Source organism: Capra hircus, chromosome 27 (assembly GCF_001704415.2).
Source record: "Capra hircus breed San Clemente chromosome 27, ASM170441v1, whole genome shotgun sequence".
NCBI lineage: Eukaryota > Metazoa > Chordata > Mammalia > Artiodactyla > Bovidae > Capra > Capra hircus.
The window spans coordinates 29,862,632-29,879,084 of record NC_030834.1 but is presented as its reverse complement, the minus strand read 5'-3'; the positions used below and the strand labels follow the sequence as shown (position 1 = coordinate 29,879,084).

The 16,453-nt window shown below is 36.3% G+C and overlaps 1 protein-coding gene across 2 annotated transcripts; it reads left to right on the top strand.

The window, feature by feature from the left end:
* On the top strand, positions 21 to 15,942 carry C27H4orf47 (chromosome 27 C4orf47 homolog). 2 transcript variants are annotated; one of them, XM_018042135.1, is made up of 8 exons: positions 21 to 365; positions 4,881 to 5,066; positions 6,195 to 6,414; positions 7,788 to 7,925; positions 8,020 to 8,095; positions 9,708 to 9,887; positions 13,924 to 14,090; positions 15,701 to 15,942. In XM_018042135.1, the coding sequence occupies exons 2-8, from the start codon at positions 4,967 to 4,969 to the stop codon at positions 15,747 to 15,749; spliced, it is 930 nt and encodes a 309-aa protein (XP_017897624.1). In that variant the 5' UTR covers positions 21 to 365; positions 4,881 to 4,966; the 3' UTR covers positions 15,750 to 15,942. The 2 variants fall into 2 exon arrangements, with proteins under 2 accessions (XP_017897624.1, XP_017897625.1); XM_018042136.1 differs by lacking the exon at positions 13,924 to 14,090.

Sequence of the window (16,453 nt, the reverse complement as noted above, 5' to 3'; positions counted from 1 at the left end):
CGGGGGGATAACGGGGCGGGGAGCGGAAGTCCAAACGAATGATGGACGCAGGTCCTCCGCATCCTCTTGGCGTCTTTCTGTCTGTGTCTTCCTCGACCGTATGCGAACCCTCCACCTAGCCTCCCTCTACGTTCGTTCTCGGAATGGATTCTCCCGTAGCCGGGGCAACGCGGGGCGGAAGGTCTCCGCCGCTCGGCTAGCGTGCAGACCCGCTGCGTGGCTAAGTCCAGCGCGGGAATCGTTCGCGCGGGGGCAGCTTCGTGGCGCTGGTCGCTCTTGCAGCTTGGGTCGGACTGAAGCTGAAACAGTCTGATCTCTGATCTTTGTACCCTTCTCCGAGGTGACTTGGTACTCGCAGCTATCAGGTACTGTCTTTTAGATACCTGAACCTCCGTTTCCCTAATGGGACATCATTTTCCCCAGAAGTTTTCTGTCCCTCCTTCATCCCCTAAGACACTTTATCCATAACTTTGGAAGGGTACTTGCCGTGTTCCACTATGTTATACTTTATTGTCTTGTCTAAGAGTATAAGCTCTCTAACAGCAGTATCTATGCCTTTTAAAATCTCAGTTTTATAACTTCTACCAGCAAGCCCTACTCAGAGGAGGGTTTTGCAAAACGTTAAATAAGTGAATGAAAAATTTTGCCAATGCTGCTCAAGAAGAGTTAAGTAGTGGAAAAATTCAAGGCAAAAACTCTCCTTTTGTTCCCTTTCCTTTCTTCCCTCTGTGTCACACTGGAGCCCACAGTTTAGTGAGGGAAAACAGCAGTTAATTCAAGATCCCCCCGGACGGTAAAGTGTCTGCCTGCAGTGCGGGAAACCCGTGTTCGATCCCTGGGTTGGGAAGATCCTCTGGAGAAGGAAATGGCAACCCACTCCAGTACTCTTGCCTGGAAAATTCCATGGACTGGGGAGCCTGGTGGGCTAACGTCCATGGGGTCGCAAAGAGTCGGACACGACTGAGCTACTTCACTTTCACTTTTCACAGTTCAGTTCAGTTCAGTTCAGTCGCTCAATAGTGTCCGACTCTTTGCGACCCCATGAACTGCAGCACGCCAGGCCTCCCTGCCATCACCAACTCCCGGAGTCCACCCAAACCCATGTCCATCGAGTCGATGATGCCATCCAACCATCTCATCCTCTGCTGTCCCCTTCTCATCCAGCCCTCAGTCTTTCCCAGCATCAGGGTCTTTTTCAGTTAGTCAGCTCTTCGCATCAGGTGGCCAAAGTATTGGAGTTTGAGGCTCAACATCAGTCCTTCCTATGAACACCCAGGACTGATCTCCTTTAGGATGGACAGGTTGGATTTCCTTGCAGTCCAAGGGACTCTCAAGAGTCCTCTCCAACACCACAGTTCAAAAGCATCAATTCTTCACTGCTCAGCTTTCTTTATAGTCCAACTCTCACATCCATACATGACCACTGGAAAAACCAAGTGAGGGAAAACAGCAGTTAATTCAAGATCCCTACAAGGTGAATGTAAAATAACCCAATATAAAATAAGCATCCATGATCAGGGCTTGGAGAGGGAAGTACATGGCGCTATGATGAAGTGAATTAAGGAAGTGAAGAATGAGCTAATCAGAAGGATCAGTATTTATTGAGGAAAGAATGGAGTAGGCACAGTGAAGTACCTGGCGAAAGTGAGACAGCATGTGCTAGTGTCCTGTGGTTGGAGAGGCTGACTTGAGAACTGAAAGACAATTGGCGCTTAGGTTCCAGGGAGAGGGGTTGCCATGGTGACAGATGAGGGTGATAGTGGCCTTATGAGCCATTTAAAGGATTTGAGTCCCTGTAGCAGCACAGGAAGGCTTTAGGTTGCGGTGGAGATGGAGCCTTGAAACATGAAACAAATCGAATTAGTGCCCTCCAACTGACTGACGTTTAGTTTTAAAGCATAGGTGATGAGAGGTAGGATGGCAAGGAGGAGGAGAGTATGAGCCACAGATTCAAATAGGCAATCCTGTCATTGAAACAGCTTGCTATAAATTCAAAGCAGAAGTTTCTTGCCTTGGATTATAAACTGGGAAGTGTAAGCCGAAGTTTGTTTTATTCATCACCTTACGTGTCCAGTACCTAGATCTAGTTGGTGCTTCAAAAATATTACCATGAAATGGAGGCAAGCATTCTTAGTTCTTTGGTCCAACTTTTTAGAACGTGTCTAGTTAAAGGAAACATCCAAATATGTAGTTGCATATTTAGAGTGATATTTCAAGAACTCATAGTTGCAGTCTGCTCTTTAACAAATACTCTGAATTCTTTGTGGATTTTTGTTTTGCTCTTCTTTGTGTTTATCTTGCTTAGTCAGTTGTCCTCTCTTCCTATCTATCCCCGTTGTGAACTGATTTCGCCAAGTGGCACATTTGTTATATACATTTAAACTTGAAAAAATTCAAGAATTATAGGGTAATGCCCTAGGTGTGTTGTGCATTCTGTAAAAGTAAGTTGTAATTTTTAATACAAGGGACAATGTAGTATGTTTAGATAGAAGGGTTTAAACTAAAAATGACTGCCTTATATAATTAAGATCTTACAGTCAACTTTGAACTTCTCAAAAGAAGGATGTTGTTTATACAGTAATTATACCACACTGTAGAGTGCCTGATGAACTAAGGAATGAGGTTAGTGACATTGTACAGGAGACAGGGATCAAGACCATCCCCATGGAAAAGAAATGCAAAAAGGCAAAGTGGCTGTCTGGGGAGGCCTTACAAATAGCTGTGAAAAGAAGAGAGGCGAAAAGCAAAGGAGAAAAGGAAAGATATAAGCATCTGAATGCAGAGTTCCAAAGAATAGCAAGAAGAGATAAGAAAACCTTCTTCAGCAATCAATGCAAAGAAATAGAGGAAAAGAACAGAATGGGAAAGACTAGAGATCTCTTCAAGAAAATTAGAGATACCAAGGGAATATTTCATGCAAAGATGGGCTCGATAAAGGACAGAAATGGTATGGACCTAACAGAAGCAGAAGATATTAAGAAGAGGTGGCAAGAATACATGGAAGAACTGTGCAAAAAGGATCTTCACAACCCAGATAATCATGATGATGTGATCACTAATCTAGAGCCAGACATCTTGGAAAGTGAAGTCAAGTGGGCCTTAGAAAGCATCACTACAAACAAAGCTAGTGGAGGTGATGGAATTCCAGTTGAGCTGTTTCAAATCCTAAAAGATGATGCTGTGAAAGGGCTGCACTCAGTATGCCAGCACATTTGGAAAACTCAGCAGTGGCCACAGGACTGGAAAAGGTCAGTTTTCATTCCAATCCCAAAGAAAGGCAATGCCAAAGAATGCTCAAACTACTGCACAGTTGTACTCATCTCACATGCTAGTGAAGTAATGCTTAAAATTCTCCAAGCCAGGCTTCAGCAATATGTGAACCATGAACTCCCTGATGTTCAAGCTGGTTTTAGAAAAGGCAGAGGAACCAGAGATCAAATTGCCAACATCCACTGGATCATGAAAAAAGCAGAAGAGTTTCAGAAAAACATCTATTTCTGCTTTATTGACTATGCCAAAGCCTTTGACTGTGTGGATCACAATAAACTGTGGAAAATTCTGAAAGAGATGGGAATACCAGACCGCCTAACCTGCCTCTTGAGAAATCTGTATGCGGGTCAGGAAGCAATAGTTAGAACTGGGCATGGAACAACGGACTGGTTCCAAATAGGAAAAGGAGTACGTCAAGGCTGTATATTGTCACCCTGCTTATTTAACTTATATGCAGAGTACATCATGAGAAACGCTGGACTGGAAGAAACACAAGCTGGAATCAAGATTGCTGGGAGAGATATCAATAACCTCAGATATGCAGATGACACCACCCTTATGGCACAAAGTGAAGAGGAACTAAAAAGCCTCTTGATGAAAGTGAAAGAGGAGAGTGAAAAAGTTGACTTAAAGCTCAATATTCAGAAAACAAAGATCATGGCATCTGGTCCCATCACTTCATGGGAAAATAGATGGGGAAACAGTGGAAACAGTGGCAGACTTTATTTTGGGGGGCTCCAAAATCACTGCAGATGGTGATTGCAGCCATGAAATTAAAAGACGCTTACTCCTTGGAAGAAAAGTTATGACCAACCTAGATAGCATATTCAAAAGCAGAGACATTACTTTGCCGACTAAGGTCCGTCTAGTCAAGGCTATGGTTTTTCCAGTGGTCATGTATGGATGTGAGAGTTGGACTGTGAAGAAGGCTGAGCGCCAAAGAATTGATGCTTTTGAACTGTGGTGTTGGAGAAGACTCTTGAGAGTCCCTTGGACTGCAAGGAGATCCAACCAGTCCATTCTAAATGAGATCAACCCTGGGATTTCTTTGGAAGGAATGATGCTAAAGCTGAAACTCCAGTACTTTGACCACCTCATGAGAAGAATTGACTCATTGGAAAAGACTCTGATGCTGGGAGGGATTGGGGGCAGGAGGAGAAGGGGACGACCGAGGATGAGATGGCTGGATGGTATCACGGACTCGATGGACGTGAGTCTGAGTGAACTCTGGGAGATGGTGATGAGCAGGGAGGCCTGGCGTGCTGCGATTCATGGGGTCGCAAAGAGTCAGACACAACTGAGAGACTGAACTGAACTGAACTGTACCGTCATAATATTACTGTTTGTGACAGATGAATGGCAGTGCCACAGGTAAACATTCCTTTGTAGTTTGTGGATATTTCAGCTGGAGACTCAAGGGGAGAGTTCGTGGTGATAATTTTGAATCTCCATTATTCCCCCCAGCCCCACAAAGTAGATTCTTTCCCCATATATAGCTTGGGACTATTGTTTTATGATGTAACTATGTGCATGTTAACTCTCAGACTGAAACTATTTGCGACTGAAAGTTAGAATCACATTTTCCCTACATTTTCTCCTGTATTTTTCAGTGTGGAGTAGAATTTTGCTATAGAAGTAGCACTAAGAAACCCGCTGAAGTCACCAACATAGAGCACACGGCCAGCAGGGAGCAGCCATGCCTGTGGAAGGAGGGAAGACTGACATGGAGAGGATTGGCCTCTTCAGTGAGATGGAATATATCACTGTGGGGGATAAATATGTGTCACAGTTTAATCGTAAGTATAATTTGGTTTTCTTTACAGCCTGAGTGGATGTTCCCTCTATAAAATTCTGATTTTAATGTTTGTTAAATGATCTTTTTGAATGGTCTGTATTTTAAAGCTTTAGGTATAAAGTTGAAAATACCTGTGAAACTTCAGTATCGGTAAGAGATAACTTTTTTAAGCTAGATCAGGAAGCTCGTTTTCTTGGACTATCCTACCTTCATATATTCTCCTCATAGGTATTTGTATTTTATTCTCAAGGTGCATGGCAGTTTTCTCCCAGAATATTTTGTTTGTTGTCTAGTCGCTAGGTTGTGTTTGGCTCTTTTGCAAGCCCATGGACTGTAGCCCTCCAGGCTCCTCTGTCTGTGGGATTTCTCAGACAAGAATACTAGAGTGAGTTGCCATTTCCTTCTCCAAGGAATCTTCTGGACCCAGGAATCTCCCCAATGCCCTGTCGCTCCTGCATTGGCAGGCAGACTCTTTACCACTGGCACCCCTCCTGGAAAGCCCAAAAAGGGAATCACAGCCATGAAGGGACTGAACCGTTGGCTTTTTTTTTTTCCCCTTAGTTGGGACACTCTACTATACAAATAGCGTTTACATTTACATCTAAAATGGCCATCCACGATCACTTTCTTGAAAATGAAGTGCCAAATAAATACCTGAGAGATTTTTAGAAGTCATAAATAAAACAATAAAAAAGAATATGCTGAGTTTTTTAGAAGTCATAAATAAAACAATAAAAAAGAATATGCTGATATGGAACATCTCTAAGATAAATTGTTAAAAAGGCAAGATGCAAAACAGTTTTCTATGGGAAAGCATTGGATTCAGTGACCTGTAAGGCTTCTTCCAGCTCTCAGATTCAGAGTTTAAGAGAATCTCAATCTAATTATTAAACTGTTTTATGGCAATGCCTTAGTTCTTATTGTCAGTGAAGCCTTTGATATGGATCTTTCAGTGACCATTTTGAAACAGCATTTAAGAGCTCAAAACTCATCAGCTCAAATCATGTTTTGAAACTTTTCTCTGTTGCCCTGGTGTTCTAGTGGCAAGGATCAGGAAAGTTTTCTATTATTTTTCATTTCCTTTTATTAATGAGCTCAAAATTGTCATATTCCTATTTTATCTTTAAAGGACCTTTTAATGAAGCTGCAAGCAAAAATAGACAGATGCTACCTGGGGGATCCAAAGAAATGTCCAATCTCCAGGCAGGTTATTTTGATCCCCATTTTGCAAGGATTTTTGAAGGTGAAAGCTATGTCAATCCAAATCAAGTGAGGAGACGGTACATGATGGAGGAAGCCAAAAAAAATCTAAGCAAAGCTTTCCTCCCCAGCAGTGGAGAGAAAAAGCCGTAAGTATTGGGGAGAAAATCTTAAATCTATCTCCTGCATCACTCTCTCTGCTGCAGCCTAAATTGTTGATTTTTCTGTAGGACTGACTTTTGTATGACTCATTTTTTAAAGTGTGACTTTTAGGTTAAGTTTGTCTTAGATGGAGACAGTTATATTGGGTGATTTAAGTTGCAGGGTAATTGATTAAGTAGATTCTCATTGTCACATTAAATTTTTAGTCATCTATGTCACTATTTTCTATCAATTTATACTAATAAAGCCAACTAAATAATGAAAATGAGTTTTAGTTGAAAATCTTGCAATAGTCAGACTAGAAAAAAAATTGCCTTGGGTCATCATGTCTGTGGCCTTGACTATTTTTTCTGCTTTTTAAAACTTTAAAAAAGTATAAATAAAAAATGTGAAATTAGGAGAAATCTTTTTTGGGTAAAAAGGATAATTTATCAAAGGTACATTGTTTAAAAATCATGATGAAGTTACATGTAGGGGCTTAACAGTATTTTAGTTGTAAAAATTGTCAGTATAAGTTTCCTTTGTTTTTACCCTTTAAATCCTTAAACTGATAAAATCATATAATCTATGTGATATACTATAGCTGAGTTTTATAATATGATGTTAATTCACACTCAGTAACATTGACTTTCAATCTAGAGTTTATGACAGATGAGGATTGGTTGAAAAATAATTTTGTGCTTATTTGTGATTTTGAGATTAGTAAAGCTTCAGTCTTCCAAGTTAAATTGTCTTTATTAAGAGTAGAGAATGTCTTCTTTTCTGTTATTATAGTTTTATCTTTTCCTACCTTTGTACACTTTGGAGAAGTGTGAACTATTTATTATTATTATTACTACTTTTTTGGGGTTTCTTACTTTTCTTCTTAGATGTAAATTCCAATGTGTATTTTTGGGGCTACTACTTTATTTCTTTTTCATGTAACATATGTATTTTATCCTTAAAACAACTTTTCCTGTTCAACTTTCCCATCCCCTGGAACTAATATAATATTGTCAATAAACTATGCTTAAACAAAAAATGATTTTAGAAAAAACACAGCAGAAGAACACACAAAGGGTCTGTTTATCCTTGTGGTTAACTGAACTAATGTAAACTCTTCTAACCTCCTAGAGATTGCTAAAGCTTTGCTTATGTAGAACATTTAAAATGGAATTTTTGACTTTGAATAATAGGGAAAATTAGATTAAAAAAATAACAAGAGTTTTTTTTTTTTCTTACTGAAGTTAAGCAAGTCAAATCTACTGCGTATATTTTGCTCCTCTTTCAATAATATTTTATAAATTTTGGTAAAATACATATAACACAAAGTTCACTATTTGAACTTGCTTCTTTTTGTTCTTGTTACACTGTATTTAAGCTGTGGATTAGGAAGTTACTATGGAACCATAGGGGGACCAGTCCCGTTTTTCAGTGCTCAGTCTAAACCCAAAGACAAATATGAGCCACCTGGAAAGAATTTATACACAAACCCAGGAAAGAAAGGAACTGGATATGGGTAAGATATTTCAATACTTTCATATCATTTGTTTTGAATTTTAAAAATTTAATTTCTGAACCCTGAAGTCATCATCATTATTTTCCTTCCTTAGCTATGCAAATATTACCATAGGTAAGCAGTTTCCACACTCTTCTGATCTCTATGATGCAGCAAAACTAAATAACAAGGTAAAGGAATCTCTTGTAACTTATTTCACTCTTTCTCTTATTTAGTTGACTTACAGAATTCACTTGTGATCCAATTAGGGTTTATTTTATCTATTTGTATTATGTTGGCAATGGCAGATTGATGTTTAGGAATTGTAATAATTTTACCGTTTTGATTTTAGATTCCCTGGATGAGCTTTAATTTCTGCTATAGTTTATCTTCCATCTCTCTAAACTGGCTGTGAGACTTCTGTCAGCATGGCCTGATCAACTCTTCTCTATTTTGATTCTAAGCATTGTATCCTAATCCTTAGCTGTATTCCCAACACACCTAATATTTTGTGCCTAAGAAAGTAGTGGTAGTCCTTTTGGGCTGATCAGGCCATTATGGTGAGTGAACAGAATGGAAGAGTACTGGGGAGAAGGGAAGAAGTGGAGACTAGAAAAGGATATAAGTTTTTAAATTTTTGTTTTTTTTTCAGCATGCAATCTTCAATAATTTTGGCTGTGGTGACTTTAAATGGCAGTGAGATAGATGGAGGAGGGCATGGCAACCCACTCCAGTATTCTTGCCTGAAGAATCCCCATGGACAGAGGAGCCTAGCGGGCTATAATCCATAGGGTCACACTGAGTCAGACACGACTGAAGTGACTTAGCACGCATGCACGCATGAGATAGAAGAATAGTGGCCAATTTTGCAAATGGGCATGTCCAAACCCAGGAAAGGTTTTCTATTAAATTGAGCAGAAACCTTGGTCATTTGAAAATAGTCATCTCTTGTTTCTGTGTATGGACTCTTCACTTTATATAAAATTCAATGTTAACTACTTTTTACATAGAATAGAATAATATATTCTGTAGGAATGTTAATACCTAATATATAAATACATACAAGGCAGTTTTATCAATAGCTTAGTAATTAGTCTTTCATCCTACGTTTATGGATATAAGATACTTTTCTCTCTTTAGAATAAAACTCTTTCATTCCACATTTAGAACTTACTATTCCTAAGTCAGAAATTTTATGTCCCTGAATTTCCTAAAATAATATTGTAACATAAAAGTGTTGTAATGTAAAAAGTAAGTATTCCTTATTCTTAGGAGAAAAGCTGACATTTCTTTGAAGGCCTACCATGTGCCAGGTACTTTGAACACATAATCGCATTTAATCTTTATCATAGCATTAAGGGTCAGGGGGATGTTATAATCGTCATTTATAGTTGAAGAAAATGTGACACTAAAAGGGTCAGTAGTTTTCCCAGTGTTCCTGGGAAATGCTAGAAAGCGGGAAGGAGTTAGGGTTTGAACTAGAAACTGACTTTTATTTTTAACGTATTATATCATATTATAGATAGTTAATAAAGATTTGCTCAAGTGATATATCTATATACATCAAATAAATTTATATTCAAGATGAACCATCATAGCTGTGCTTCTTCCTAAGCAAGCATATCTTTTGTATCATAAAAATAGAACATAGCAAAGGAATGTTTCAAAAAAGTGAACCTAGAAGTATATACTTAAAAAATCTGCACGCTTATATTAAAATTTAAAGTTAAGTTAACTTTACGTTACTTGCAGTGTTGAGTAATTTTTGCTACCTAATGTAATTTCAGACTCCTTAATTTACAGAAAGAGAATGAAGAACATCATCGTTTACTTAAAGGGACAGCTTTCAAATTAAATCTTTACCCAAGGGAATATTTTGATACCAATCCTTACATGTCTGACAAACCTTTACCACCAATTAAAAAAGCAGAGAAGAAAGAAACAGTTGGAAACCCTTTTAAGCCCTCTTCTCCTGGTAAAAAGGTAAGTTAAATTTTTTAGAATGAAAAAATATTAAGCATCGTAAAGAAATGTTGCCTCTTGCTGTCATATTATTTTATTTCCCATTTGTTTATATTCTTGCCATGAATCATGAAACCCGTTTTGATGAAATTATGAAGTCATAGAATGTGGATACCATAAGGAATAATGATGCCCTTATGAAATAATTATTACTCATCTCTAAAGTATTTTAATTTACAATGAATTTTCTAAGTACCTGTCTAGATCTTAGGTATAGTTTTTCTCAAAACCATAAAAAGTCAGACCATCTTTAGTTTTTGAAGGGTGATTAAATGAACTGTCTTCCTTCTGCTGAGGTTTACAAGTGTGAATAAAAATAAAAATCTCCCTTACAGTTTATAGACTTAGTTTATACCTTAGTTTTTTTTTTTTTTTTGGTGAATTGTGTGTTCCTTTTACTTGCAAATGTTCTATTAAGACATTTGTCTTTTTCATATTGATCTGTAAGATCTTTTCATATATTAAGGATATTGTTTTATCATTTGTGTTGAAAATAATTTTTCTAGTCTATTGAATCTTTGACTTTGGTTATAGTATTCTGTGCTATTCAGAAATAGCAATAATGATTTATCATTATAAAATATAAACTTTATAATGATAAAATCATATAAAATAATGATTTTATGAGTCCTCTGTGCTGAGTTTATGTCATTCTCAGAATGACTTTCCTTCCCAGCAACATTAGTGAAATATGCATTCTTGATTTCTTAACTAGTCTTATCCTTTTGCATTTAAATTTTCATCTGGAATATATTTTGATGGAAAGAACAAGGTAAGGATCCAGCTTTTATCTTTTTCAAAATTCAGTTTTATGGACAGAAGGATGCTTTGAGGGGAGGATATGTTCCATATCTTGATTGCCTTTGTGGTTTCAAGGGTGTATCAGTCAGTCAGTTCAGTCACTCAGTCATGTCTGACTCTTTGCAACCCCATGGACTGCAGCATGCCAGGCCTTCCTGTCCATCACCAACTCCTGAAGTTTACCCAAACTCATGTCCATTGAGTCAGTGATGCCATCCAACCATCTCATCCTCTGTTGTCCCCTTCTCCGCCTGCCCTCAATCTTTCCCAGCATCAGGGTCTTTTCAAATGAGTCAGCTCTTCACATCAGGCAGCCAAAATATTGGAGTTTCAGCTTCAGCATCAGTCCTTCCAATGAACACCAGCCCTGATCTCCTTTAGGATGGACTGGTTGGATCTCCTTGCAGTCCAAGGGACTCTCAAGAGTCTTCTCCAACACTACAGTTCAAAAGCATCAATTCTTCAGCACTCAGCTTTCTTTATAGTCCAATTCTCACATCCATACATGACTACTGGAAAAATCACATCTGTCAAAACTCACAGAATCTGTAAACTTAAAATGGGTGCAGCTTATTATACTGAGACTTAAATTTTTTTTAAAGAGCCAATTGTTCCTGATCTCACGGATAGAATAATTAACACCCCTGTTTTGAAATGCCACTTTATCCAATCAAAATTCCCATTTTTAGTGTTTTTTTCCCCTGAATTTTCATTCTATTTAATTGATGTTTATTTCTACCAGTACCAAACTATTTTTAATTATTATTGCATTTTAATATTGGGTGGTCTAGTTTCTTATTTATATGACTGTTTCCCAGTAGTTATTATTTAGAACTTTGGAATTATTTTGTGAAGTTCTGGGGAAAAAAGACCTTTGGTGTTTTGCTCTAAAATGAGATCTTTAGATTTTAGCTTGTATTAGCATTTTTATACTTTGAATCTTCTTATCTAGAAATAAGCTACTTACAGAAACCTTTATTTGTCTTATAGATGTTTATATTTTGTTTCACATAGATTTATGTATCATATTTATTCTTATTTTAAGGTCCTGGTCAATAGTTTCTTTTCCCCATCAATCCACTTATATTATTTGCTCTTATTAAAACATCTGATTTTTTTAAAGTAACTGGCACTTTATTAAATTTTATATTCTAGTAGGTATTTCATTGATTCTCTTTGGATCTTTAGATATATGATTATATTATCTGCAAATAATTTTGCTCCTTCCTTGCCAATATTTCTCTCTCTCATGTCATGCTTGTGCCCAATGTTTAGACATGATATGGGGATCATGGGAATACCTCTAGCGTTCATGTTTAAATAAATAAGACTAAATCAGGAATGTTTGTAGAATTATGTTGAATGTTTTGGTATAATCTATCTAGACCATCTTGTTTTTCTCCATTAACTTATTATAAGGTGAGTAAAAATAATAGATTTCTTGAAATGATTCTCACTTGACTGTGTTGTATTAATCTTTAAGTGTAATACTGTGTTTTATTTGCTAATATTTTATTAAGTATTTTTGCATCAATTATTATAAATGTTGTGACTGGTCTATATTTTTACATTTCTTGTTCTATTTTGATATAAGTAGATGCTAGCATCTTAAAGTAAGAGTTTAATAGCATCAAATATATCTTTTCCTTGAAAATTTAAAACACTTCTCATAGTAAGTGTTCTGATCTTAATTTCTTACATGATGTCCACCTATTTTCTGTAGGTGTCCTCTCTTTGAGTCACTTTGACAATATTTTTCTTTGAGAACCATTCATTTAATTCAGGTTTTCAAATTTGTCAATGTAGAGGTGTAAAAAAATATTATCTTACAGTTTTTGATATTCCATATATGTATAGGTTTCTTCCACCTGCTTCTCAATCTTTATAATGTAGATTTACCTGTTAATTTTTTAAGCATCATCTGGTGAGTTGGTTTACTTACCATATATATTTTTCTATTTTCTATTCATCTGTTTTGCTTTTACATTAATTAATCAATTGTATTTTCTTTAGAATCCTTATTATTTATTGCTTTTAAACTAATCCATATGTCTCAATCTTGATAACTTGAAAAATTACAACTATATCTTTCAAATAAGTCACATTTTCTTATATATCTGGCTTAGACACTATAAGAGAAAGGATAACTAATTAAATGGATTATTGTGATTGAATAGAGTTTTCTTGGTGACCATATATGATGAAAATCCTGTTGATATGTATCAGTTTAAAAAGTCAAAGCAAATGTTTGTTTTGCATATAGGTCAAAAATGATTGACTTCTCTTAATAGATTATAAGAAAAGTACAATGTATGGTACAGTTATTCCTCAGTATCAATGGGGGATTGGTTTCAAGACCACTACCCCCTACCCCCAGAATACCAAAATTCAAGGATGCTCAGGTCCCTTACATAAAATGGCCTAGTATTTGCATGTAACCTTTGCACATCCTCCTGTATAATGTAAATCATCTCTAGACTACTTACAATATCTAATACAATGCAAATGCTATGTAAATAGTTTCCCGTGCATGTCAAGTTCAATTTTTCTTTTGGGGAACTTTCTGGAATTCTTCGTTTAAAAAATATTTTCACCCTGAGATTGGATGAATCTGAGGATGCAGACCTTGCTGGTGTGGAGGACTGTTGTGGATTATGTTTGCCTCTCACTCTCTTTTTCTATGTACTGTTCCTTTATTTTTATTAAAAACTTTTTTTCAATATCTTCCCCATCATTTACTGATGTTTACTGAATTCATGTTGTGCCAGGCTTCCTTTTGGATAAACCTTACCTTTGGCCTCATCTCTTGTCCTCTGGTTCTGAACCCTAACTTCTTCCTGTATCAAAATACATGTGACCTGGGTCTCACTCCCTCAGGAATGGACTCACATCCTGTGTAGTTCATAGCCTGATCTGATAAACTCACTAGTATATTAACTGTTGGCAATAGTTGAGAATATTACCTTCTTATAACTATATGCATTTTAATAGAGAACTTTTGGAGTTATAGTGTCTTAACCCATAAACTTGGTGGTAGGAAGACCCTTTGTTGGTATTTGAATTAAACAGAAGAAACAGTTTTCTTTAAAACCAGCTCCATGTACAGTACACAAATATGTATGACCTTTTTCACATCTAATTTTTGTTAGAAGCATTTTGACAGAACCACATTAAACTGTCTCATTTTTACTTGTAGGCTGGTGGAATGAAGGCAGGAACATTTGATCCTTACCCTTCACATTCTGCTGACCCTTACGTGGCTAAATTGAAAAGCCCATCCAGCAAAAGTGCTAAGGTTTTCCATCCACCAAGTGGACCAAAAAGCAGACCAGTTGAAAGTATAATGGCTTTGAATGTCAAAAGGTGGTAATGTTAGCTCATAAATTATTTCCAGCTTTTGGATTTCTTCAGAGTAATATCTTTTATTTACATACACTTTCAAAAGTTGACAAATCTGAGTGACTGTAGAAATCTCAGCTTCTTCTTTATACCTGCCCTCCCCTATAGAAGTTCTTTCCCATCTTCTGAAATTCTCAATTGAAAAAGCTTAATTTATCTGTACCAAACAGACAAAGGTTCAATCCCTGGGTTGGGAAGATCCCCTGGAGAAGGAAATGGCAATCTACTCCAGTATTCTTGCCTGGAGAATCCCATAAATAGAGGAGCCTGGTGGGCTACAGTCCATAGGGTCACAAAGAGTTGGATACAACTGAAGTGACTTAGCATGCATATATATATATATATATATATATATATATTTCACTTAGTAGTACATATTAACATTGTCTGTTTCTTAAAAGGATCTTTTGACTCATTAAATTATTATCTCTGTATAGGCCCCAGACTCTCAGTAATTGTGTGAACTCTTAATGATACTTATTCTGTCTTAAACTTTAAATAACCCTCTATGAGAACTGGAAATATTCTGATTAATTAAAAATACTTGGAGGAAAAGTATATATTATTCATGTATCATAAAACTCGAATCTTTCGTAGGTTTTGAGCACTCTCAAAACTGAAAAGTTCTTAGAAGTTCAGAATATAATTTAGAAAAGGACAGCCTGTCATTCTTTTGTTATATGTGAAAGATCATAATTACTAAGAATTCATTTGATTCCCTTTCTGCCTATTCACTGAAAAAGTTTTAATGCCAATTTGACTAACTTACATATTTCTAACTTAATTGTAATCATACTATGGATTAGGAAAAGGACATCAAATTAATATGCCTTTTGTAGAAACACTAGTACATCTTTATTACTTGTGGATAGTGATTGCAAAAACATCATTATTATAATCACAAAAGTAAGGCTGCCCCTTCATTATTTATATAGTTTAACTGTTGTCTATAGGAATATTTTTTTGCAGGCTAGTTGGTAGAGGATTCATTTGGGAAACAAACATGTGGAGCCTTTTTTCCATGTCCTTTGACCTTTATCCTTTGACAACCGAACTGACAGTAAAGTTAGAATTTTCCTCAACACACTCACACTCAAATAAATGGAATTTTGTGTGGGGTGGGGAGGAGTGTGGTTTCAAGTTTTCTGGCTTTCCAGAGAACAGATTTGAGGAAATTCTATGATGCTCTAGCACATATGTTTAAAGCAAAGGAAAAAAAGTATCTGACTGTTCAGAAGTTTATCATTTATTTAGTATTTTGAGTTTATTGAAATATCTTTTTTTTACATTATCACAAATATTATCCTAAATCAAGTTATAGCTTCTTTTAGCCTAATTTTAAAACTCTGAGAAGTAGTATTTAAAATTGGTCTCATAAACCAGTTTTTCCTCTTAAATTACATTTTAAAAGTATATCTGATATACATGAAGCTTTTTCTTTAGTGAGAAAGTTTGGTTTTGTTTGGATTGTTAACTATTAATTGCAAAATGTTTTTTTCTGTATATTTTTTAGAATATACAGATCTATTACCTGTACCTATCAAATTAAATGTGCATTTATTTTCCAATTTTAGGGCACTAAATACGAAGAACTACAAGACTGCTTCAGTACAGTCCTATTAGCATCTGAAAGACAAATAACCTTACAGGTCATGACTACCAAAAATATACTACCAAGTACTCATTATCTGAAAAAATATGTAAGATGTGTGGAGCAAATAGCTCAAACATTTAGAAGAAATTTAAGGCTGAGACTCTAATGCTCTTCCTTCTTTTCATACTATTATATCAATAAATGACTAATATTTGTTAATAATTGCTCTGTTTCTTGATCTGTGTTTCTGAGGAGATGTTTAGGAATGTTTGAAACTGTTATAAGATCTCAAAGTGTACTCTTTCATTTGACATATTTTGCTCCTAACATTAAAAATATTGCCGAGTTGGAGGGTAGGGATGAAAATGGGGACTGGAGGGGTAGAACGTGGACAACGAATGCTTATTTTTCTATTAAGTGTTATTGTTTTTCTGGTTGGTTTTTTTTTAAGATTAATTTTTATTGGAGTATAGTTGCTTTACAGTAAATTCTTAATTTGCTGTTTCTTCTTGGAGGTATCTGGAGGTTGAATTGACAGCTATCCAAGTGTCTCGGTCCATTAAAGCATTCTTAACATCAGGGAAGTACTGATCCAATCTTATTTAATAGATTCTCATATACATACGTTGTATAGTGAAGCAGATAGCTCAGTTAATATGGTATGGTGCCTTCTAGGTATATCCCGTGTAAAGCGTCAGATCTGCCAGTGGCAGCCCCAGGCTGAGCAGGGTTG